The sequence below is a fragment of the Equus przewalskii genome, chromosome 5, assembly GCF_037783145.1.
Source record: "Equus przewalskii isolate Varuska chromosome 5, EquPr2, whole genome shotgun sequence".
NCBI lineage: Eukaryota > Metazoa > Chordata > Mammalia > Perissodactyla > Equidae > Equus > Equus przewalskii.
Window position 1 is genome coordinate 19,275,115 of NC_091835.1, and position 26,433 is coordinate 19,301,547.

The window sequence follows — 26,433 nt, forward strand, 5'->3', positions numbered from 1 at the left end:
GAGTGACTTGGAACCTCTCTGAACCTCAGATGATTCACCTGTGAAACAGGGTTTACATGGCTGTTGTCAAAGCTGCATTAGTGTGTGTGGAGCCCCTGACACAAAGGAGACATTAAATAAATGGTCACTTCTTATCCTTATTATCGTTTTTATGGTTACCATTGTCAACATTACATTCATGTAGTTGTTATGGATTACAAAACACTTTCACATGTTCTCACTGAAGTAAAAACAGATTTCAGCTCGACTCACTCCCATCCAGTGAGGTTTTGTAACCTTCCTCTGTCATAGCACTGGTAATGTATTGTCACCACATTGGTATATCTGCCAACCCCATTAGACTGTGAGCTCCTTAAACAGAGGGGTTGCCTCTTAGGTATGCCCAGTGCTGGAATAAATTAGTGGCTCCATTTCCATATATCATGGATCCATGTAAGGAGGCACTGTCTCCCAATCAGAGCTCTTCAGAGGTAGAGCGAGTAGCTTCAAGATAAGAGCTCCTACCCTTGAGGATCTGTCAGGGACTACCTTGCAGGGACATTATTGCGAAGTGGCTGAACTGGCTGGGAGGCTGGCTTAGAAGAGATGCTTGTTAAGCCTCTGCTTTATGTTCTTTTCGTGTTTTAATTGGATGAAGCAGTTCTGATGTCCTCTCAGGTTCATTCAAAGGAGTATTCATTTATGTTTGTGGGCCCTGTGCAAAGTGAGCCAGACATGGCCGCCTTGGGCATGCTTCCTCCATCTGTTTCCACAGCTCTTGAAAACTCACAGGCCTCATCTTAGCTCCAGTAGATGAAAAATGTTTAATGTAAAAAAAAAAAATTTTTAAAGAATGCTTTTGTATGGAAGACAGTATTTTAAAAAAACATCAAATTAGTCCTAAATGTTTTGGCAGCATATACTACATAACCCTTTGGATTTATATTTTCTCTTTCATAGAATAAAAACTCAGTGCCACTACCTCAAGAGTTCTGCAAGTTCATATTATGTAAATATATGTAATACAGTATTTACTTAGGGTTTCCATTAAAAAGGTCCAAAGGAGAGAATAAGAGAGCTTCTCTTTGCTGGTTTTAGAGGCTCTGCTGGGAATTTGGAGTGAAATTTAAACCTCTCAAATATGTTTTGATTGGCCTCCTTCATGTTTTATCTCCTGTAATGAACTCTTTGTCAGTTTGTCAATTTTGACTAAGGACAGAAAGTTCATGTCTAGTAACAACACACAGACCGAATTTAAAATTATGGTTTGTATCATGATGTAATAATCCTCTCTCTTTTCCTTTAGTCAATATTTACCTGTTAGGTCAATATGTTATAATTTTGACTTCAAAAGAAGACACTTTATTTTACCTTCTCTAAGTGTTGGTTTTAGATACTTGTAATATCAAAATTGGAAGTTGAGCCGTCTGAGGCTCTTGGCCACATTCTCTTTGGGTTGAGTTCCTCGATCATCGCAGGGCAGGTTTCACTGCTCCCGGTGACCCCACAACACAGCTGTGCGGCTCTCAGAATGAGGCAGCTGAACTTTGAGCCACACTGGTTTCTCTCAGCTTTCCAGACAGCCCTCTCCTCTGTGGGAAATAGGTCTATTATATTATCCCATAGCAGCCAGGATCTCTTAGATGGATTTAGGTTTTCTCTAACATATTAATGTTACACGACTGGGTGGAAAAACCCAATGAATGCCCTGTAGGAGGATGGTCTCTGACTGTGAGACAGATGATAAACGGGGAATCTTAAATTCTTTTCCTTCTCTGAACTCTTTATTTTAATCACCCCATGTAGACACATTTTTCCATTTTAAAAACTGAGGGGAGAATCATCCCCCAGTGAAGAAGGAATAGGAGGCCAATAAATAGTTACAAAATTTGCAGATAAAATATGTGATGCTTTAGGACTAATTATCCAGGTAACCAGAGGAGCAAGTGGGGGTATGTATGTTAGTGAACTCTTCTGAGTCAACTTGGGTATCAGTCAGGATTCTTTCAGTGAGTCAGAACCGAAAGGGAATTGATTGACTCATGAACTGCCAAGTCCACAAGTAGTCTAGTTTCAAGTTCAAATGAGGTCATTGTGAGTCCCCCTTTGTTTCTTAGACCTGTTATTTCTATTGGCATGGTTATGTGGCAAAGATGTTTCTTGCCAGCTCCAGACTTACAGTGGTCCTTACTGTCTAGGGTCGTGGCTGGGGGAGAGACCCTCTTTCCTGAAGTCCATATCAATCCCTGAAAACAGACTCAGAATAAATCTGCTTGGGTCACATGCCTATGCCTAGACCAGTGGTTATGAATAGGGATGGAGTATAGTGGAATTACATCAAGCATATATTTAAATTTAAGCAAATTCTCCTTTGTGCTTATATCATCAGTGTGCTGCTGTCTGCCCATGATGCTCTCTTTATATACTTATTTTACATGTGTGCTCTTTTTTATATTTTGGTCATTTTGTACATTTTCATATATATGTGTATAATCACATGTACTATATTTGATAGATGATTTATGGATGTTCAAGAGCAAATCTTAAGTTTATAACCTAACTAGTCCCCCAGCCCCACTTAAGGTGCAATTCTACCAGCCTGCATCATCTGACCATCTCTCTACCAGAACTGGTAGGGAAGGCAGGGCCTGGTAAAAACAGCTCCACCAGGAAGGAAAAGGGCAATTCTAAAAGGGAAAAAAGTAGGTCTTTTACCACAAGGGAAAAGACAACAGGCAAAGAAACCAATTATTGATTCATTCATTCAACAAGTATTTTTTGAATGCCGACTGTGTGTCAGGCATTCTTCTAGGCACTGGGTCTATGATAGTGAACTTTACACAGAAGGCTCTGCCATGCTGGAGCATACACTGTAGGGAGTGAGGCAGACAGTAACACATAAGCCAATGAAGATATGCTGTAGTATCCTAGTAGTGATGAGAGCTCTGAAGAAGACCATAGTACGCATTTTCAGTTACGGATTAGGTGCTTTAAGAGTGAAGGGGAGGAAACAGAGGGCAGAGAATCTCTTCTTGTTCTGGGATTCTCTTTCGGTGGACCCTTATAAGGTAAGGAGGATTTTGATAGGCAGATCCTGTTGAGATTATCCCATGTGTAAGAAAAGCATGAGCCAAGCAAGCCTCTGAATGGGATGAGGTAAGATACACTCTGGGAATAGAAAGAGGTTTCCCATGACAGTTGCACACAGAGCATGCGGAGGATGCAGCCATAAGGCTGGTGGGTAGATTGGGATGAGACCATGCAAGGACATGAATAACACACATCACCAGATCCATGGTTGAGAAGATTACTAGCAACACTGTGGAGGGCTGGGTAAGAGAGGACAGAATAAAGGTAAGGAGCCCAGCTGTGGTGCTAAATAAAGGCTGTGGCCAGAATGGACAGGAAGGGCAGAGTTTCAGAGGTAGGATCTGCAGGATTTGGGATTAACTCACTTCTAGTGACTTGAAAGGGTTTGTTCATCATCCAAAATGAGTCTTCTTCTGCACATCTACTGATGTTTACTCAAAGACAAGAAGCCTTTAGAAATGGGAGACATCTTATAAAAATGGTTGTTTATTTAGGATAAAAATCTCAGTTGTTGGTATACAATGAGGAAAGTAACGATAGTGCCAGTCACAGGGGGTAGGTAGGGTGCCCAGCGACTGAGATTAGTGGCTTCAAGTCCTGTGGCCTCTGGGAGTGACCTGCATCCTCAGGAAGGATTCTGGGAGAGATTGCCTTGCTGTGCTTACCAGGCTCATCAACCTCCTTGTGCATTCACAGGCAACTTTGAAGTGGGAGTTCACATCGCTGACGTGAGTTACTTTGTTCCGGAGGGATCTGATTTGGATAAAGTCGCTGCTGAGAGAGCTACAAGTGTCTACTTGGTTCAGAAGGTAAAAATCAGTCTCTAGTGTCTTGGATTGAAAAATGTGCTTCTATTTAGTCTTCTTTCTGTTTTTTGTTTGTTTGTTTCTCTTTTCTTAAAAAAAGAAAAACCATGAGGAATGGCAACCTTCTCTAAACATCTTTTCTCACATCTAATAAGGTCTTAAGAAAAAAGAAAAGGTTTTCCCTGGAAAAGTGATTGTCCTCTGTTATTGTGTGTTTTCCTGTTATGCCCTTATGTGTTCAAGAGGAACCAAACTGAAGAGATGCCAAGGCAAGACACAGGTATTCCTCTCAGGCCTTCGGACTGGCCCTGCCACAGGAGTAACTCAGACAAGTAGTCAGCTTCAGAAAGAAATGAGGAAAAATAACTGCTTTCAAATTGTTGCTCCAAGCCAGTACTCAGCAAACAGCCCACGCCAGCCACAGTTTTTATAAAGTTTTATTGCAACACAGTCACACCCGTTCATTTATATAATGTCTCTGGCGCTGTCACACTACCACAGGATGGAATGCACATTTTCTATTGGCCTTTTAAAAAAAAGTTTCGACCCCTGTTCTAGAGGGTGGGGGCTAATCTGCTCCTGACCTGCCCTTTACAGGGTAACCTAGAGTCTCAGAAATGGAAAAGCAAAGGGAGCTGAGGGGGAGCCTGGGCTTCTCCTCCTATTCCTGATCCCACTCCTGCTAAGTCAGTGCATCTCTATAGACGTCCTTTAACAAGTATTTAATGAACACCAGTTATCTACCTGGACTGCCCTAGGCCCTGGGGACAGTGTGAATTAAAGACCATATATGAGTTATTTCCGCTCCCCTCACTGGAGCCTGTGAATTCTTCCAGGTTTCTCTCTCCTCCTTTTGACACTGTTCGTCTCCCTATTTGGCTCATCTTACTTCTTTGGCCGTGTCATGACTTGTGCTTCCTCCCTAGCTTCCTAGAATCCAGTGGTCCACTTTGGGATTACTACCTGCACTAGCTTGAACCTTCCCTCCTCCCATGCCCCAGGATGTGACTTCTGGTATTTGCTCTTTGATGCACTAAGGTGAGAGGTATATCCTCACTCCCCACCCACACATACTGTGGTATTAGGGGGCTGGAAACCTTTTACCTGGTGCCAAACCTGCTCCATTCTGGGACCTTCCAAATGTCATCACCTAGGGAAAGGATACAGTTGCCCCGTCTCCCTCCACTGCCTAATCTGGTTGGTAGCTCCCACTGCCAGCATGCCTGCGTGCCCATACAGCTAGCAGAAGGAAAAGCCAAGCTCTGAGCACTGCCCTTGCAAGAAGCATGTCCTGGTAGGCCCTTGTGGTTCAGGCTACCACCTCTCTTGACTCCTGAGGAAATTCACCCTGCTGCCTGCTCCAGATAGAAGTTTTTCTGTGCTAACCTATAGGTTTGAGAAAATCACCAGCGCAGGGATCCTGGAGAGGCCCTGGAAAGACAGTGTTCTGAGCCCCTGACCTTTAGGAACCTACAGATCTTGGCATAAGCATTGAGAACATTTGCAGGACAGCATTCTCCTTCTCCTAGTTATCACTGACATGTCTTCCCTACCATTCCTTCAAAACTAGGGCTTGAGAAACCCATGCTCCTGGCTACCTGAACCCTCACTTCCTGCTGTTCCCTAGAATGGGTTGGCCCTTTTGTGGACATGCTGTCTAAACCCTGGCAGGGCAGACCACTAGGGGTCCATGTGCTGCTCACCTGAAGATGCTCCAACCCTAAGGTCCCAGGAACCCGACCCCATGTTCTTACCATGATAGGGCCTTGGCCACAGGGAAGGATGAATGTCATCTGGCAATGCTAAAGGTGGTGGTGGATCTTTTTAAAAGCCAGTGTTCTCCTGGGTTCTGTTTTTCTCCTAGCCAGAGATCTGAAAACTGTCATTGACTACTTCATGTCACTTCTGCTGGATGACCTTGTGGCACCACCACTATACCCACCACCTCCCCATCACACCATTACCCAAAATATATCATCTGTCAGGAGTGTATTCAGACACAGAGACAGAGGGACTGTGCCCACATTCCAAATGCATAATTGGCCTGGGGCCAAAAGCTTATAAGTCCACCCAGCTATTAGAGTATACTTTCTTTTCAAGTTTGAAACCAAGGCTGTCAACAAATAGAAACATTAACTTGTGTCAGGAGCTTCTTAGACTCTCCCTCTTTCCTTTGGAGCCACTTCTGCCAGGACTGCTACAACTTCAATATAGCTATCATCTAAGGTTCCTACAGACCTAAGGTCTTCCATAGCTGTGCTCTGATGCACAGGATTAGGACACCTCATCTATACCTGGCAGCATATGTGATATGTGGATGATAGACTTCCAGATATACCTCTGCCAGGTCCAATAAACCGTAATGTTATTTGGCCTTTAAGTGCCTCAGCCATCTGCTACTTTAATGAAAGCACAGAACTCTGAACAGAAAGGTCGTCACACAATGGAATCATCATTCGTTTCCCCAACTCAACCTTGTACAGACCCAATACTCCCCCACCTTACACACATGGTCCTGGATCACTTATAACAGCACTCTTCATGGCAGCCTCAAGAAGGGTATGTTCTAGAATCCCTGGACTCCACTTCTAGCAAAGTGCCTACATGATGCCCACAAAGGTATTGGCAGTTCTGGAAAAGAAGTCCTCCAGGACAATCCAAAAGTTCCTAGGACTTCTGGTATTTTCCAAGTATTACCTCTCCAAAGGGAATAGATGAACAGTAACTCAAAATGGACCATAGACCTAAATGTCAAATGCAAAACTATAAAACTCCTAGAAGATAACATTGGAGAAAATCTAGATGCCCTTGGTTTGGCAATGACTTTTTAGATACTATACCAAATGCATGATCTGTGAAAGAAAGAACTGATAAGCTGCACTTAATTAAAATTAAAAATTTCTGCTCTGCAAAAGACACTGTCAAGAGACTGAAAAGACAAGCCATAGACTGGGAGAAAGTCTTTGCAAAAGACATATCTGATAAAGGACTGTTAGACAAAATATACAAGGAACTCTTAAAACTCAACAATGAGAAAATGAACAACCCAGTTAAGAATGGGCCAAAGATCTTAACAGACACTTCACCGAAGAAAGATATACAGATGGCAAATAAGCATATGAAAAAATGCTCCACATCATGTCCTTAGGGAAGTGTAAATTAAAATAACAATGTGATACCACACCACCCCTCTTAGAATGGCCAAAATCCCAAACTCTGACAACATTGACTGCCGGTGAGATTGTGGAGCAACAGGGACCTTTCCTGAATTGCTGGTGAGAATGCAAAATGGTTACAGCCACTTTGGAAAATAGTTTGGCAGTTTCTCCTAAAACTAAACATATTTTACCATATGATTCAACAATCACATTCCTTGGTATTTACACAAAGGAGTTGAAAATTTACGTCCACACAAAAATCTGCACACAAATGTTGATAGCAGCTTTATTCTTATTTGCCAAAATTTGGAAGCAACCAGGATGTCCTTCAGTAGATGAATGGGTAAACTGGTACATCCAAACAATGGAATATTATTTGGCATTAAAAAGAAATGAACTATCAAGCTGTGAAAAGACATGGAGGAACCTTCAGTGCATATCACTAAGTGAAAGAAGCCAATCTTCAAAGGCTACATACTGTATGATTCCAACTATATGACATTCTAGAAAAGGCAAAACTCTGGAGACAGCAAAAGGACCAGTGGTTGCCAGGGGTTAGCGGAAAGGGAGGAATGAATAGGTGGAGCATAGAGGATTTTTAGGGAGTGAAACTACTCTGTCATTGTGCATTTGTCCAAATCCACAGAATGGACAACACCAAGAGTGAAGCCTAATGTACACTGTGGGCTTTGGGTGATAATGAACTATCAGTGCAGTTTCATCAGTCATGACAAATGTGCCACTCTAGTGGGGATGTTGAAATGTGAGAGAGGCTCTGCATGTGCGGGGCAGGGGATAAATGGGAAATCTCTGTGCCTTCAGCTCAGTTTTGCTGTGAACCTAAAACTGCTCTAAAAAATAAAATCTATTAAAAAAAATTTTTCAGGGGCAGGGAGAGGAAGAGACTATTCTAAGCCTTGAATACAGCCATGTCATTTAGGGGCTGGAGAGCCTGTTGCCTTTGGCCCAAATTTGGCTCCCCTCATACAGCTCAGCCAACAGCTGACAGTCATGTCTTCAACCCCATGGTGGAGGGTGCCGTGTGACATCCTCTACTCCCACTCCAGAGGGTGCTAGCACGGATGCGCATTGTCCCAAATGGGAGCCAGAGCTGTCATCTCTCAATCCATGGAGGCCCTCCCTAGGGAAGCCTAGCACTCTTCTCGCCTGCCCCATAACAGTACTCTCTGGGTTACTGCAACCGAGAACATTTAAACAAAACCCTGGGACTCTACCTGCTATGGGGGAATTGAATGTCTGGTTTCTTCACGGGTTCAGCTTTGCCTGCTGTTTATGCAGGGTGATCAGAAGCACCATGTAGGTGTTTTCTGCCATCTTAGAAATGAGAGTAACTGCCAGGGAGAGCAATGGAGTCGATTAGAGCTGTAAAATTCTGAGTCAGAAGCTGCATGATCATCTAAACCCAGTTATAATTAACAGTGTGTCATGAGCAATAGGTGACCAGTCTGCGCTGAGGTACCTAAAAGATCCAGAACCTTCAGGGACCACTCAGTGAGAATGGCTAGCTGTGTCCTCATCTGAGCAGAGGATGTTCCGCTCCAAAGGCTTTGCTTGTGTCAGAGCAACACTGTTGCTATCTGGCCTCTCTGGCCTCTTCAAACCTAAATTTAGTGTTTAAGAACTTCTGTTTGACCCTCATCCCTCGCAATGTCTATGACACCTGTGCTCAAGCAATGGGCAGATAAAGGACATGAGGGAATGCAGCACAAATTTATGTCCTACAAATATTGCTAACACCAGCACATGAGGCTTCCTCCCTGACCTCCTGTCCCATGGCCATGAAACCAGGGCCATCACCATTCCATTGTTCTCTATGTGAACGGATCCCCTGGAGCACAGCTCTGCAGTGCTGGCCTTCAGTTTGTGTTTGTATTTTTGGAGGGTCTGTTCGACATTTTTCAAGTTCATATCCACATGACCTTCCCAACCAGACAAGACCAATAACCTGGGACCAGAAGAATTATTGTTGGTGTTACACCCCTTCCTACTGACAACATTCCTTGTCCACAGTTTTCTTCACTCCTTTCTTTAATATCCCCATTCATAGTAATTGTAACTTCAATTTCTGAGCTCCCCCAGCCATGGGGTAGCTAGCTAATACATAAAGAGCCATGAGTTATCTAGGAGGATGCTGCATTTTCTGGCAGGCCACAGGTAGGAATGAGGAATATACCAGTCAAGCCTGGATCTCACAAGTCATTCATATAGAAGATGCTGTTTGACTCTCCTCCAAGTACGTACACACCATCTGTTGGTACTAATACCCTGGACCTTTGGAAGCGCCAAAGGTCATTGAATCCATGGCCTCCAACTTCACCTCCCCCTCTGTGGGTGCCTGCCAACTTCGTCTGCACCGCTATACTGTATCTAGCTTACTACCATTTACTTGGACCACCTGAGATAGGGAGCCCAAGTGTCTTCTAGCTTGTGACATCTGGAATTGCCACAGCAAATTGGCATTTGCTTTACTAGGAAAGGCAAATTGGTACAACCACTTTGGAAAACTGTTTGACAGTGTTATGGCCTGAATGTTTGTGTCTCCTGAAAATTTGTGTGTTGAAATCCTAATCCCCAATGTGATAGAGGTGGGGCCGTTGGAAGATGATTAGGTTATGAAAGGTAGAGCCCCCATGAATGGGATTAGTACCCTTATAAAAGAGACCCCAGAGAGTACTCTCACCACCATGTGAGGGCACAGCAGGAAGATGCCCTCTATGAACCAGGAAATGCTAGACACTGAATCTGCCATCACCTTCATCTTGGATTTCCCAGCCTCCAGAACAGTGAGAAATAATTGTGTGTTGTTTAAGCCACTCAGGCTGCGGTATTTTTGTTAGAGTAACCCAGACGGACTAAGTATCTTTCAAAGTTGAATGTGTACATACCTTGTGGTCCAGCAGTTCTGCTTCTAGGTATATACCCGGCATAAATGGATAGATATATTACAAAAAGAATGTGTAAGAATGCTCGTTGCAGCACTATTCAAAGTAGCCAAAACACTAGAAACTACACAGTACCCATCACCTGTAGCATAAATGAGTAAATTGTGATATATTCACATAGTGGAAGCTATACACCGATGAGAATGAAGAACTGACCACTCCACACTCAAACTTAATGATGAAAGAAGCCAGACACAGGACTCTACACTGTATGAGTCCACTTAAATAAAGTTGAAAAACAGGCAAAACTAATAGAAGTTAGGATAGTAGTCACCCTTGGGTGAAAAGGGCCCAAGTGGTGGAGGGACTTCTGATGGTTTTCCATCTGGGCACTGATAACAGTGTTCAGTTCATGAAAACGCATACAACTTTTCCTTTATGACTTGTGCACTTGTTTTTGCGTGTGTGTATGTGTGTGTGTGTGTATCTATATATATATAAAATAATTTTTTTTAATTTTGAAGCTTTTTGAGGCGTGACTTCCACTCCACTCTGGCTTATTTTAGTATGTATATCCAGCCTACTCAGGCAAGGGAACCACATCAAAATCCAGGAACCTCACTCATAGCTTGGCCCTCCTGAGAACACCGCTCTGATATTTGTACACTGATGATACTCACTGTAACCTCAGGTTGGAAACATGCCATCCACACCTCTAGCCTGAAAATGCAGTTGGCCAAACCCAGCCTTTGCCTGGCGCAGGGCCTCTTAGGGAAAGAAGATGAGATTCCAAAATCCCTTTTATCTACAAAAACTATAATGTTATGATGGAAAGAGAACAGGAGTAGCAATCTCTTCAACTTTAAAGACCACATGAAGTGAAATATTCTTATAGAAGAGTTTAACTCTGCTCTTCAGATTTGAGTATTTAAGAATTTTTTTTTTTAAAGATTTTATTTTTTCCTTTTTCTCCCCAAAGCCCCCCAGTACATAGTTGTATATTCTTTGTTGTGGGTCCTTCTAGTTGTGGCATGTGGGACGCTGCCCCAGCGTGGCTCAATGAGCAGTGCCATGTCCGCGCCCAGGACTCGAACCAACGAAACACTGGGCCGCCTGCAGCGGAGCGCGAACTCAACCACTCGGCCACGGGGCCAGCCCCTGAGTATTTAAGAATTTTAGGCACAATTAGAGATTCTTCTTCTAAGCAGGTGGCTTTCTCTTATCTAGCTGCTGCATTCTCCTTTTATAACCAGGAATTATGTTTCCATGTATAACCAGAAAATGAAAAAATAAAATTGGATTAAATAACTAAGCATGTTTCCTTTTCTGTTCTCGTTACTTTGGGGTTTCATGATTGTCACAGTTCTAGAATTTTTATTTGGGACTACAGAGTTGGGGGTCTGCTCCTAAGCTCTGAAAATGGGGAGGTGGGTGGAGGAAGGGCCCTTGTGCTCTGAGTGGCTGCGGGCTTCTGCTGCCTGGTGCTGCCCCCAACTTGGCAGGAGCAAGTGGCGCCGGCCCACAACCTTGGACAGCAGCAGCTGTGCATTCTGATTCCTTTGAACCACTGCTGTGACCTTTCTTCCTACTCATTTTTGTTTCTTAAACGACCGTGTCCAGGAACTTTTCTGCTGTTTTCACTTTACTTTGCCTATAAAGGTCTTCTTAAAAGCTGGACGCGCTGCTTTCCTCCTGCTCCAGATTCTCTGCTTTCTCATTTGGCAGAATCATTTCTCCTAACTTCATCAGGTCGGGGAAGGAGTGTGTGTGTTGGGGGATGGGGGTGGGGTTGCCGGCTGATTTCCTATCTATAGGGAATGTGGCACTGATTTCTTTTCATTCAGTGCTACTGAGCTGTAAGTAACTGGTGTCAGAATCACAATCTAAGCTTGATCTGGAGAATTATCCCATAGATTAGGACAGTAACAATGAAACAGATCTTGGGTCCAAATACCATCTTACTGTCCAGTGTCATCTTACTGTCTTTTAAATGAAATTCTTTTTGTTGGGATTTTACTCACGGTAATATTTGTTTACTCTTGTTAACAATAGGGTATACTCAAGAGGAAAGATAAATTTAAATATTGCTCTTTAAAATCTCATGAAAAAATGCTCTTTCTTTTTGATAAAAGGTAGATATCTGTTAATAGAGGACAGCTGTCTACCTGAACTTAGGCTTGTCCTTCTCAGAAGGCCCTGACATCTACCTAGTTAATGTCTCCCAACTGTCTTCTCTGAGAGGGAAATACAATATAATTGTAAAATTTAATTTTTTAAAATAAGTGAATTAAGTTTTAAAAGTAAAAGAAAACCTAGACAGTTGAAACCTAAACCTAAATTTTCTGCCTATTGGCCCAAGTACTCGTGTTATTTTAGGTGTGAAACAGCTCAAATGAAAGTTCACCCATAAATCTCTACGATATTTTATTGGTATTGCTTTATAATAGAGATCAAAGATTGGGATTGGAAGCCTGTCTTAATGTGGAGTCCAAAGAGTTTTAAGATGTTCCTTTCTGACCCCAGCAGGTTGTCAGTGTTGATGTTTTGTTAATGTCAAACTGTGTAGCAAAGAGTTGATCAAATTTGGAATTCATGGAAGTGTTGATATGAAAAAGAAAACTCTTTAAACAGAGATGTTGGCTGGAAAATGAATTATCTCTTTCCTTTAAGTTGCTTCAGTGTGTGAGTGGGGAGCTAGCTGAGTGTACCTTACTGTTAAAACTCAAAATCCTCAGAGAAAAGGAGAAAACCTCACCAAGTTCTCAGGCTCAGACAGCCAATGGGCACTAAGGGTTTGAGGGAGGTTTGGGAGGCAGCAAAGGCCTGGGCACCTGAGGGCCATCCTGGTACTAGAGGACCGACCATGGGTTGTTGACATCTGGCCCCCTCGAGCTATTGTAGTGCCCCTGTCACTGCTAGTTCTCCTGTTCCTCCTTGCCTAGATGATGGATTCTTCCCCTCTGTGGCCCTTTCTGTTGGTCACAGGGCTGTCCTGGCTAACCCGTTGCTGAACTTGGCCAGCCTGCCCACTGTGGCTTTAGCAGATGTTTCTGCTCTCTGAGGCTAATATAAGATTTTATGGTCTTGTTGGTACCCCCATCCAGCTGCCTTGGGCAGTGGTGTATTTACCTAAATGATCAATTTCTCTCAACTCTCCCAAGTGCTAGTCCAGAATGCTTAGAAAGTTGGTGTCCCGTCATCAGTGTCCCTTTTTTCCATGACCAACTTTTAAGGTCTGACCTGACCCAACTTTGATCCTGGCCCTGAAACGTGCTTAAGAGGACTTAGGACTCTATGCTTTTCTGCTACCTAAAGTGCTATCAGTCTTCATCCAGTTAGCATTTATTGAGTACCAGCTGTGTGCCAGGTGCCAGATATATAAAGATGAGAGAGATGCTGATCTTGCCCTGGGGAAGTCAGAGGAGGTGGGCATATAACAAACAGTTACAATACACTGGGCTCCCTGCGGTAACAAAAGTGCTCCCAAGGTGAGCAAGTATTACAGAGGGGAGAGAAGTTGTATCTGCCTGTGTTGGTGGTAGGAGAGGAGCTTCTACAAGAGCCAAGAAGGCTTCACAAAGCAATTGGTTTTTGAGACGTGTTTCACATTTTGAGTAGAAAATTTCTAGGTAGGCAAAAGTGGGTGGGGAGGACATTCCAGACAGAAGCTAGGAAAAGCATGGAACATTCAAGGAACAGTATGTAGTTTGGAATTGCTGGGGCATAAGTTGCAGGGGGCGCCAAGAGATGAAGATAGAAAGAGAGGCCTGGAGTGGTAGGCTAAAGAACTTGCACTTCATCGTGAGGGGAGGTAGAGAAGTGACATGGTCTCCTTTGACTAAGATAGAAAATCACCTTAGCAACCGTGTGGTTGAAGAATAGTGAGGCTAGAGGCAGCGAAATTGTTATCAGTACCAGAGCCCTTGCCCTCAGTCATGGCCCCTTGAGGGTTTGAGTAACCACCCAAAACAGATGGGAATCTCTGCTCACAGAATCTTAAGAGAGTTTACCAATGTGGAGGTGTCCAACTGGACCCCAGGAGAAATAGAACAATAGATGTCTTCAGCCTGGTACCGAAATGGAGATCCTGAACTAGGAGCATTTCACATTCACCCCCAAATTGCATCCCCTCTCAATCTAGCAATCCATATCACACAATGCAGAGTGAAGCTAGGCAAATGGGAGAAGTTAGCTTCCCACTGTTATCTTTGCTACCTCCTGGGAAATAAGCTTTGGAGGCCCTCTACCAGCTTCTCCTTGAGAGCTCTTGGTCACTGAACACAGAGGATCCAGGCTTTACTGAAGACCTCTTGGCCCCAGTGAAGGTGTTTGGGCCCTCCCTCATTAGCAGGACAAGCAAAAATCAAATTACCGAATTTAGCCTGTCGACTACTGGGGAAGGTTAAAGGCACTGTGTCCTAATGTAAATGAGATTACAGATTATCCTTGGGTTGAACTTAGCAAGAAGATGCGGAAGTCTAGAGAAGAATAAGGAATTCTTATCCAGAATAATTTCCACTCCTGAATTCCACTACTGGTTTAGGAGACTATTAGAATATATCCCAAGAGACACAAAGGTGAACAGTGGAAGATGGAGAAGAAAAGACTCATTCGAGAGAGATCTGGAATGTAAAACCTATGGGACTCAGGAACAGATTGGATGTAGCAGGGAGAAGAGGGCAGAGAAGTCACGAGGTAACACCCACGTGTGTTCTGTGGGAGAGGAGTATGTGTGTGTGTGTGTGTGTGTGTGTGTGTGGTTTTTTTGTTGATTGCTTATTTAACTGGGGGTAGGGTGCTGCTGTTAAGAGAAATAGGAAATACAGACAGAGGAGCAGGTGCAGGGAGGAAAATGCTGAACTTTGTGTTCTGCATGCACACTTTGAAGTATGCATGGGAAGTTCTAATCCATGTGTCCGGAGGGTGCCGTAATAGAGGGATCTGGAGTTACAAGGAGGTGCAGGACTAGAAATGCAGGTATGGATGGGATTTGCGTGACAGTGGTAGTGCAAACCCAGGAGTGAAGGAGATCCTTGGGGAAAACGTACAGTGAGAAGAAAGGAAAGCGAAGCGCAGAGGGTGAAGAGCCCAACACTTAAGCCGGCTGAGGAAAGGAGTCCAGCAAGGACCGATACAGAGGAGAGTCTCAGACTGCCCACTAGTTCTGTGTTTCAAAAAATGCGTGCACCTGTAATATGTAACATTTTACCTGATGTATAGTCACTTAGGTGTGCACGGAAAGAAGACAGAGGTTCTATACCAACATGTTAACATTGTTCATTCTAAGGCATGAGGCCTCAAAATTTTTACATTCTCGTGTTTTGGTTTGTTATCACCTAAAATTTCTACAGTAAACATATAGTTTTTGTAATTTAAAAATATCATATTGGGTTAAGAAGTGAAAGGAAAGTGAGAATGAAGATAGGAAGCGGAAACTATTTTGAGAACCTTAAATGAGAATGAAAGGGAGGGCCCAGAGGGAGGGGGAGTCTAGATTGGGCAGGAGAGTGTTGTTTATTGTTCTTAAGAGTTGGAGATCGACCTTTATTTAAGGTCTATGAGGAAAACAGACACAAACAGAACAGATAGCTAGTTGAAAAGCGTTTGGGCAGGGAGGGGGTGGCTCAGAAGTACAGACAGAGGCCAGGCTCCGACAGGGAGGGCACTTGGGAGATATCAGGCGACTGAGCTGCACCTGGAAGTTAGGCTGAAGGAAGGGACTGGAAGTATGCTTGGGAGGGCTTGAGTCTGAGGTTCTCAGTTTTCTCTGTGAAAAAGAATTGAGGTTTTCTGCTGAGAACAGGGGAGAAGGCAGTTGGGTCGGAGGTTTGAGGAGAGTATTAAAGTTTTGGAATAGAGTCTGAGGGCATGGAGGAAGGAGCTAACCAAAGACAACTGAAAGGATGGGCAAGCCTCCACTGAGGTAAGAGCTGAGACTGTAGAGATAAATCTCCACATAGTCTGGTGACTTTCTCCATCACCGCTCAGCTAGGAGTTGCAAAAGCAAGAAAAGAAGATTTTAAGATTGATTGCAGTGTCTGTAGAGTTGAGACAGTGAAAATGAGGGAGTTGGAGAACTTTGAAGGAATTAATCCATGTGGCCCACACTGAGTAGGGAAGCTAATGAGGGCAAGGCAGGACACAACTGCGGAAGCTATCCAGGAGTCAGGGTGCATAAGGGTTTGTACCGTGCTAGTGACGGCCAGCAGTTTCTCAACTCCTGTAGAGACCGTTCTTCTCTTTTCCAGTTATACACCGTGTTCTGCCCTTATCACCCCTGCCTTGAGTCTCCCCAGGTGCCATGGCAGATCTGACATAGCCAGTGAATGTGTGTGGACCACTATGCTGTTGACCAGGCGGGTCTCCTCTGAAATAACAGGACTGGTATTTGAGGAAGCAGCTTATCGAGAGTGGCTGCCTATCTCTCCAGCTGCCTCCCATGGGGATCCTTCTGTGCTATGGACTTGACACATGTGCTAGGTGTCATGGAGCACATTCCCAGTGGCCCCTGTAGAAATCAGGCCCGATTTCTGAGAGACCATGATGTGCCAAACCACAGATGTGATTATAACATCTTCATTCCTTTGCCTTTGAAAGACAGAGAAATACCATCTGCTATTTACAAAACTTTGTGGACATACAGACTGTTTTCTCTGAATCCCCTCTGAATTCTGCCCCAAGATCTGGTGAGAGTTTATTAAAAGGAATACCCTTTAAAAATTAAAGTTAATTATATTACCCCAAAAGTATTAATGTTTAGGTTCTTCACAAGCACTTAGGTTCTTTGGCATCTGGCCATTGCAGTGTTAATATTAAAATGTTATCTTCTATATAAGATACAAGATACTAAGGAATGTTTATACCCTGAGCCAGCCACTGAGTGTGCCAATAGTTTTTAGGAGAGAGTAGCCAAAACTGTTTATCTTATACTTAAAATGCTAGCTGCCTATGAAATTCTTATGTAAAGATGTTTACATAGAAATTTATCATGTATTTCATAGAATGTTTTAGGTGATGCAATAAACAGTAAACATAGAAAAAATAGGTGATTCATTTAGGGGGCAAAAGTCAGTCATTCATTTGCAAACTCAAAGTGTCTCCTCTGTGTCCAGTGCTGGATGGAGAGACAGGAACAAGAGCTGGTCCTCATTCCTGCAGATTCCATGGTCTAGCAGAGGGGATAGGCACATAAAGAGGCAATTAGGATGAGTGTGTTAAGAGCTGTAGAAATGTCGTGAAAGAGCAGGGAGGATGGAGTAAGTGATTGTTTAGGACTACCTCAAATCCTTTTTGAAAGAACGGGTGGGTGGGAGGGAGAAGTATACAAAACACAATACGGACTTCCCCGGGGGAATCTGGAAAAGCCTTTTAGAGATGATGGTGAGCTGAATCTTAAAGGATGTGCAAAAGTTGGCCAGATGCAAAACGTCCAGAAAGGTGTTCCAGAAAGAGGGAACAACATGTGCAAGAGCTGGAGTGGCAAGCAGGCCTGGCAGGGCAAAGGTGTGCAGTGAGCAGGTCCACGTGGCTTGGTTACGGTGTGGAAGGAAAGTGCCAGGGCAAAGGCTGACGGGGAAGGCTGAGCCAGGTGACCAAAGGACGTGGTAGACCGTGGGGTGGCCAGTGAGCTGACTTTTCTTGAGCGTCTTCAAATCGTTTTACTAATGAGAAAACAGAGACTCAGAGAATCATACTAGCTTGCCCAAATAGTACAGGGAGTGGTGGGCCCAGGATTAGACCCCAAGTCTGTCTGGCTTCAAAGCCTTTGCTCTTTTTCCTGCATTGTGCTGCTGATGAGCCTGGACTTCACTCTATTGTTTAATGGCCTTTAGGCATTTTTTTTAGTGGTAAAGGCATTTTTGCAAATAAAATCTTAACCTTAAATTCCAATATATAAAAACAGATCAAGTTGTATTTCATTAGCATAAATAAGCTCTTTTATTTGTGGATAATTTTAGATTTACAGAAAAGTTGCAAAGACAGTACAGAGAGGTCCCATATACCACACCAATTCCCCCGTTGTTAACATCTTACATCACTGTGGTACATTTGTCATGACTAAGAAGCTGACAGTGAAACATTACTATTAACTAAAATCCATACTTTATTTGGATTTTGCCAGTTTTTGCACTCCTGTCTTTCTGTTCTAGGGTCCAGTCCAGGGTACCACATTGTATTTAGTTACAATGACTTTCTTTTGACAAACACGGAAACGTGAAGTCAAGAATTATGTTACATTCTCAGATACTCTGCTTTGTGATTCAAAATAAGATATGCCTTGAACACTTAGAAGAAATGCTATCTGTAGAAAAGATATTAAGCCCTTGACTACAAGCATGCAGGGTGAGCAGCCTGCTACCAAAGTACTGTGGGTATGATTATCTGATAATGCAGCCCAGAGAAGAATCCAAGAATGCACTCCCAATAAACTCCATTTAGTCTGTCTTACTCAGCTTGGGCTGTCATACAATATACTATAGACTGGGGTCTTAAACAACAGACATTTATTTTCTCACAGTTCTGCAGGCTGGAAGTCCCAGATGGAGGTGCTGGCCAGTTCGGTTCCTAGCTGAGGACTCTCTTCCTGGCTTGTAGACAGCTGTGTCCTCACATGACCTTTTTTCTGTGTGTGTGCAGGGCAGGGAGGGGGAGTTACCTCTCTTTCTATCAGATCAGAGCCCCACTCTATGACCTCATTTAACCTTAATTACCTCCTAAAGACCCCACTTCCAAATACAATCACATTGAGGGTTAGGGCTTCAACATGGGAATTGGTGGGGGACGCAGTTCAGTCCATAGCATAGTCCAAAGGCTGAAATTACATGAAGTCTTTACAATTCAATCATGAGACAGTATGGTATTGAAATTTTCCCCATTTTGTACAATGTGTTTATGCCGGTAAAAATGTTTTGTTTTGTAAAACACTTGATACATGCAAGAAAATGTTAAATATTTAGATCACGTTTTAATATTCGTTAAATAAGTTAACAGTGAAAATACAGTGTCATCTGAACAGATGGTGCAAAAGCAATGGCAAGAAAGAAATTTCAGAAGTGATTGTCTCATAAAAGCTGTTATCAGAAGTTTTCAGGTGGTCATTAGGTTTCATATTGGTGTTAAAAAGACAAGGCATCCTTCAGAACCCTGCCAGGTAATGCTGTTCAGTTACTTTATTTGTTATTGGTGTGGGCCATGAGTTCTAGAATTTACTTTTCCATACCAAAGCTTATTTACTGTGCTGATGGTTCACACAGAATTGGAAACCACTGGGGTTTGTTTTGCTTCTGCTGATAGAGAAGCTTAACTAGTTAACTTTCCCTCAACTGGAACATAGTTGCCCCTCGTGTGTTTTACTTCTCAACTACTTAACACAGGGTTACAGTGTTACCCATGCTTAACACTGCAGATGGAGTAGGTCCACAGTAAGTGTATTGAATAAGTGGCTGTTAGTGCTGCGTTTTTCACCTGGGTGGTGGAGTGAATGATACTGCCGTTAATCAAGAAAAATGTGAGAGAAAGAGTAGATTTAAAGGAGGGAGGGAGAGACTTTGAAGTAGCTTTGGGAAATCCAGGTGGAGATACTCATTTCATCTTTGGAATTTTAGAGAAAATAAGTAACTTTCTGAGATAGCTGTAAATCATCATTTGAAAGTAAGTTGAAGAGAACTTTTTTTTTTGCTGAGAAAGATTTGCTCTGAGCTAACATCTGTTCCAGTCTTCGTCTGTTGTGTATGTGGGTCACTGCCACAGCATGGCTGCTGAGTGGTGTAGGTCCACACCCAGGATCTGAACCCAGGCCAGTGAAGCGGAACACACTGAACTTAACCACTAGGCCACGGGGCTGGCCCCGAGAACCTTTTTTTAATTAAAGAAGGTGTGCCATTGAATCAGTTTATTATGGGATAGAAAGATCAATAAAGGGAAGAAATAATTTAGGCTTAAAAATTGCAGAATGAATGACTAGTTGACCACAGTGTTCATCTGGGGAACCTGGATTTATGAACCTTTCAGTGATATTTTATTGGAGTATTCTGTTAATGTTCCAACATGTGATTTAGTCATTTGTGGTAGTTTCAATTACTAAAGCATTGATTCAGCAATTTTACTTTGATGAAACTCTGTCACAAGTTTACACTCAGCCTTTGGGTTCTTTTATTTTCCCTAGCTTTATTGAGGAATCATTGACAAATATAATTGAATATATTTAAAGTGTACAATGTGATGATTTGGTGAACATATACAATGTGAAATGATTGCCAAGATCAAGATAATTAACACGTCCATCACCTCACATAGTTAATTCTTTTTGTGTGTGTGGTGAGAATGCTTAAGATTTGCTCTCATCAAATTTCAAGTATATAATACCCTATTATTAACTATAGTCACTATGCTGTACCTTAGATCCTCAGAACTTATTCATCTTATAACTGACTATGTACCCTTTGACCTACATGTCCCCATTTCCCCCTCCCCGCAGCCCCTGGCTATCTCCATTCTACTTTGTTTCTGTAAAATCAGCTTTTTTTTCTTTTAAGATTCCATGTATAAGTGGTACCATACAGTATTTGTGTTTCTCTGTCTGGCTTATTTCACTTAGCATAATGCCCTCCAGGTTCATCCATGTTGTCACAAATGGCAGAATTTCTTTTTATGGATGAATAATATTCCATTTATGTGTGTGTGTGTGTGTGTATATATATATATATATATATATATATTATACACATTTTATTTATCCATTCAACCGTTGATGGACTCTTAGGTTGTTTCCATGTCTTGGCTATTATGAATAATGCTACAATGAGCATGAGAATGCAGATATCTCTTCAAAGTACTGATTCCATTTCCTTCAGATAAATACTCAGAAGTGGGATTGCTGGATCATATGGTAGTTCTGTTTTTAATTTTTTTAGGAAATTCCATGTTTTCCATCGTGGCTGTACCAATTTACATTCCCCCAACAGTGTACAAGGGTTCCCTTTTCTCTGCATCCTTGCCAACATTTGTTATCTCTTGTCTTTTTGATAATATCCATCCTAACACGTGAGGTGATATAGACACTAAGAAAGCAGTCCCACTTACAGTAGCATGAAAAGCTATAAAATACTTAGAAATAAATTTAACCAAGGAGGTTAAAGACCGGTACACTGAAAACTGTAAGACAATGATGAAAGAAATTGATGAAGACGCAAATAAGTGGAATGATAGCCTGTCTTCTTGGATTGGAAGAATTAATATTATTAAAATGTCCATACTATCCAAAATGATCTACAGATTCAGTGTAATCCCTATCAAAATTCCAGTAGCATTTTTCACAAAAATAGAAAAAACTATCCTAAAATTCATATGGAACCACAGAAGACCCTGAATAGCCAAAGCAATCTTGAGAAAGAACAAAGCTGGAGGTGCCACACTTCTGATTTCAAACTGTATTACAAAGCTGTAATAATCAAACCAGTATGGTTTGTTAGTGCCATCAAGTCAATTCCAACTCCTAGTGACCCTGTGGACAGCAGAGTGGAACACTGCCTGCTCTTTTTGTGCCATCTTCTCACCTTCCATCACTATATCAGACAACACTCTGATGCTATTTGTAGGATTTTCATGGCCAGTTTTTTCAGAAGTGGGGGGCCAGGTCCTCTTTCCTAGTCTGTCTTAGTCTGGAAGCTCCGCTGAAACCTGTCCACCATGGGTGACCCTGCTGGTGTTTGAAATACTGGTGGCACAGCTTCTGGCATCACAGCAACACGCAGCTACCACAGTATGACAAGTGACAGATGTGTGGTTCCTTGGCCAGGAAACAAACCTGGGCTGTGGCAGTGAGAGCACTGAATCTTAAGCACTAGACCACCAGGGCTGGCAAAAATAGTACATACTAGCATAGAAACAGACACATAGACCAATGGAACAGAATGGACAGCTTAGAAATAAACCCACGTATATATGGTCAACTGATTTTTGATAAGGGTGCCAAGAACACACAATAGGGAAAGGATAAGGGGAAAGGAATGTTTCCCGTTCACATTCACATTTGACTATAGAGGCCCATAGAAAAGTAGCAGATAGTGTAGTCTTTCTGCAGAGTCTTCAAGAAAAAGAGCGGCATCCATCTTCAGCTTGCTCTTGAAGCTCAAGCTGTTCACCAGAACTCTGCCCTCTGGGCTGCTTCTAAGCCTGTGATAAACTCCTACAGATTGGAGAAAGATGCTCATGGGCCTGTTCTCTGTTTGCAGGTCATCCCCATGCTTCCCAGGCTGCTGTGTGAGGAGTTGTGCAGCCTCAATCCTATGACTGACAAGCTGACCTTCTCCGTGATCTGGACACTAACTCCAAAGGGCAAGGTAACAACTTACATCCGTGTCCATTCCTTTCATTGAGTCCCTGTTAAGCACCTACTATGTGCCTGGTGCTGAGTTGGAGTCCCATGGTGGTAGGGTGAGGACGCTGTAGGGGCAGCTGCCATAGAAGAGCCCCTGCCTGTGAAAAGCTGTCAGTCCATTTAGAAGGCAAGACTGACCCTAAGCGGTTAGAAAGCAGTTACTTGATTTTTATCTGTTATCAGGTGAAGGAAGAAGGTACGTAAGCAGAGTCATGTGGGGGAGGCTTGGTCAGGAGGTAGGGTGTAAGTGAAGGTGAATGTGCATGGGCAGTGGCAGGAGGAGCAGCCTGTGCTGCAGTCGGGAGAGCGGCCCTGTGAATTCAGGAGGATCTGTGGGAAGGGTGCTGAGTGGGGGAGATGGCGAGCCTCACATGCCAGTCCCAAGTTAATGGTTCCTCTGACGTGTCATGAGTCATGAGAAAGGTGACAGTCTAGAAAGTTAGTACTGCCTCATTGTGCAGGACGACCTGGCACTTTGAAGATGAATTAAATTTGTCCAAGGTAATGCCATAATCAAAGCACAAGGTGGTAAAATCATGTACTGAGAACAGAGAGGAGAAGAATGTCAGGCATTCCCTAAATATAGGGAATAAATGAGACAGATAAATGAAAGATGACTCTAGAAAAAACTAGTCCCCTCCCTCCAAAACAGAAACAAATCTAAAGATCCAAAAATAGGGTAATGATTAAGTAAGCTATGGTACCGACTCAATGGAATATTATGCAATTACTAAAGCTATGACAATGACCATGTAAGAACATGGGAAATGTTTATGCTGTAATATTAAATGGAAGTTAAAAAAAAAGATATTTAATTATAAAGAGGTTCCAAATAAAGATGGAGGATCAAATACCCACATTTACTTTCATTCCCTCCCAAAACCTCACTAAAACAACAGTAAAGAGATTTTTTTTAAAGACATAAACCCACAAGGACAAAGAGAATGGGATAGGAGACAACAGCAACAAAATTTTGGAAGCTGAGGAGCAGATGGATGAGTGGTAACTGACTTAGCAGTCCTGAGAAAGCTGAATCCTGAGCCAAGAATAGAGAAAGCCAAGGAACAACCGAGTTTACACAGCAGAACCCTAAAGAAATTCAGAAATTGACAACACCAGTTAACTGTAAGGTGGGGAAGAGGTGTGTGAAGAGGAGATTAACTGTATTTTGGTTGAAAGTTTATTTAAAAAGATTGCCCCTCCCATAACTTAGACCAAAAATTTATTCTCTGGACAGGATGAAGTAAAGGATGTCTGAACTGGGGGACACCAAACATACTTGATGGTAGTGGTCCCTCAGGGGAGGTTGAGTGAATGCTGGCATACTGAATGTTGAGGCCCAGCTTGCTTTTCCCACCAACCTCAGGATTCTAGTAGGCAAGCCTAGAGTCAGGAGGTGGAAAAATCTTTCTCTGAGGAATCTGAGTAGGGAAGAAGACTTAAAGATAGTAACCTCAAGGGTCTCCCACCCAGCAGCCCAGCTGTGCCTCCCTACAGTAAAGCTCACGGACAATAAGCTCCACCCACACAAGCAGAGCTTTTAAGGGTTTCACTGAAATCAACTTTTTAGTATTTCATGTTTGTGTATGAAGAGACACCCAGGAGGAAAGCCTCTAACATGAAGTAGGGAAACCAAAACAAACACACAGAAAAAAGCAGCGAGGACGGAGCCAACTATACAGGGGAAAGAAACTATCATTTATATCCTCAGAGAATTTATTTTTAAAAGAAAGTATCTATATCACAAGATCTAGATATTTTTAAAAGGAAACATTCAGAGGGGAAAAAAGAGCTCTTGGAAATTAAAAACATGATAGAAGAAATGAAGAAGACTCAAGATTCTGGTTGGAAGAGAATGTTGAGGAATTAGTCCGGAAAGAGAAAAGATAAAATTAGAGGACCAGTCCAAGATATCCAACCAACATCTGTTCAATGATCATTCCAGAAATAGAGAACAAAAAAAAAAAACAGAGGAAGAAGTGATCAACAAGATAATTCAAGGAACTGCCCCTTAATGAAGGATGTGACTTTCCAGATTGAAAGAGCCCACTGCCCAGCATGGTAGTGGAGGCCTGTCATCTCCAAACCACATCGTTGTAAAATTTCACAACACTGAGGACAAAGAAAACATCGTATAGGCTCCTGAAGGAAAAACAAAAGAATCACATACAGTTGGGCAGAACTCAGAATAATTTAAGACTTTTCTGTCATAACCCTAGAAGCTAGATGACAATGAAGGAAAGCTTTCTAATTTTGGGAAGATTGTGATTTCTATGCTAAAATTCTGTACCCAGCTAAGCTATCAGTAAAATGTGAGTAGGAAAAGCCATTTTCAGACATGCAAGGTCTCAAAAAAATGGACCTCTCATATACCCTTTCTCAGGAAGCTACCAGATGTGCTTTACCGAAAAGAGTAAATCAGATATAGTATTCAGGAAGCAGATGCACCAACATAGGGAAGAAGTGAAAGAATCCTGTAGATCACAAGTCAGCAAACTTTTCCTTTAAAGAACCAGGTAATAAATATTTTCGACTTTATAGGCCATTGGATCTCTGTCACAACTACTCAACTCTACCATTGTAGCATGAAAGAACATAAATGAATGAGCACGCCTGTGTTCCAGTAAAACTTTACTTAAAAACAGGAGACAGGCTGGATTTGGCCTACAGGCCATAATTTGCTGACACCTGACCTGGATGATGGTGAAGAAAGTTCATAGGAGACTAGAGCTACACAGATATAGAAGACAGCTGATCCAGATTGGAGCAGGTCAGAAGGCATGAGGAGAAATGAAACAGTGAAAATATCTATGTGTCTGAATTTTTTGAGAGATTCTTTAGACTAGCAGTTATCAAACTGTTTCATCTCAGGACCTGTTACACTAAAAAATTATTGGGAACCTCAAGGAGCCTTTGTTTATGTAGATTACACTGTTTCCCTATTAGAAATTGAAACCAATGAAAATTTTAAACATTTGCTTATGTCAATTAAAATAATAAAAATAAACCCAATTCATGATATGTTGACATTTTATGAAAAACAGCTATTTTCTAGAACAAACTTAGAGAAGCTTGCTCTACATTTTTGTAAATCTTTTTCACGTGTGTCTTAGAGAAGACATTAAACTGGGTTCTCATATGTGCTTCTGTATTCAGTCGGTTGGGATAAGTTATTTTGATTGAAGTATGTGAAGAAAATCCAGCTTCAGGCAGATAGATAGTTGGGAAAAAAAAGGAGTATTTTAGTAGCTTTTTCAGATAATTGTGGGTATTCCGCTTTGTACTACACCAGAATTTGACAGTAGTTTCTTAGTTGCAATCTAGAATCTGAAACCATATCTGCTGTCGACTGGATTGTGTTCCCTCCCCGAATTTCATATGCTGAAGCCCTAACCCCCAAGGTGACTATTTTTGGAGGTAGGGCCTATCAGGAGATAATTGAGGTTCTGTGAGGTCATAAGAGTGGGGCCCTGATCTGATAGGATTAATATCCTTATGAGAAGAGACCAGAGAGCTTATGCTCTCTCCCTGCCATGTGAGGACACAGTGAGAAGGCTACCATCCACAAGCCAGGAAGAGATCCCTCACCAGGAACCAAGTTGGCTGGTACCTTGATCTTGGACTTCCCAGCCTCCAAAACTGGGATAAATAACTATCTGTTGTTTAAGCCCCCAGTCTGTGGTATTCTGTTATGGCAGCCTGAGCAGACTAAAACAATATGGATTGAACTTTTTTACCAGGTTACATTAAAATCTGTTGGTCTGCCTTACACTTTGAATGGATCTTTACCTATGCTTGATTTTTTATCATGTATTTAGAAATTTAGGTCCTTTAGAAAATATTGGCTCATTATGCTGATCTTCTAAATGTGGACACCTTTCATTATATGATATCAAAAATCACATTTGTTAATATCACTACCGATCTTAGACAAGCCTTTAAGTATTAGGAAGTATGTGTATCGTGTTAGATACAAAATTTCGAAAATTCTAATCTTTATGAAAGCTCAAATTTTATCATTGGCAGTACATAATGTCAGCTGTTTTCCTTGAAGTGCCAAATAACCATAGTTTGTGTGTCAGTTGTTCCTTCAAGTAAAAATGGTGTTCTGTGAAAAA

At 42.3% G+C, this 26,433-nt stretch overlaps 1 protein-coding gene across 33 annotated transcripts in view; it reads left to right on the forward strand.

The window, feature by feature from the left end:
* Window positions 1-26,433, forward strand: part of DIS3L2 (DIS3 like 3'-5' exoribonuclease 2) — a 344,241-nt gene that overhangs the window by 226,468 nt on the left and 91,340 nt on the right. For all 33 annotated transcript variants that reach the window (XR_011540208.1, XM_070620166.1, XM_070620179.1 and 30 more), the window contains 2 exons: window positions 3,766-3,878; window positions 22,170-22,277. Coding sequence is in view for 32 of the 33 variants with exons in the window: in XM_070620166.1 (XP_070476267.1) it covers window positions 3,766-3,878; window positions 22,170-22,277 (221 nt within the window). In the remaining variant the exon portion in view is untranslated. The remainder of the gene's footprint in view (window positions 1-3,765; window positions 3,879-22,169; window positions 22,278-26,433) is intronic.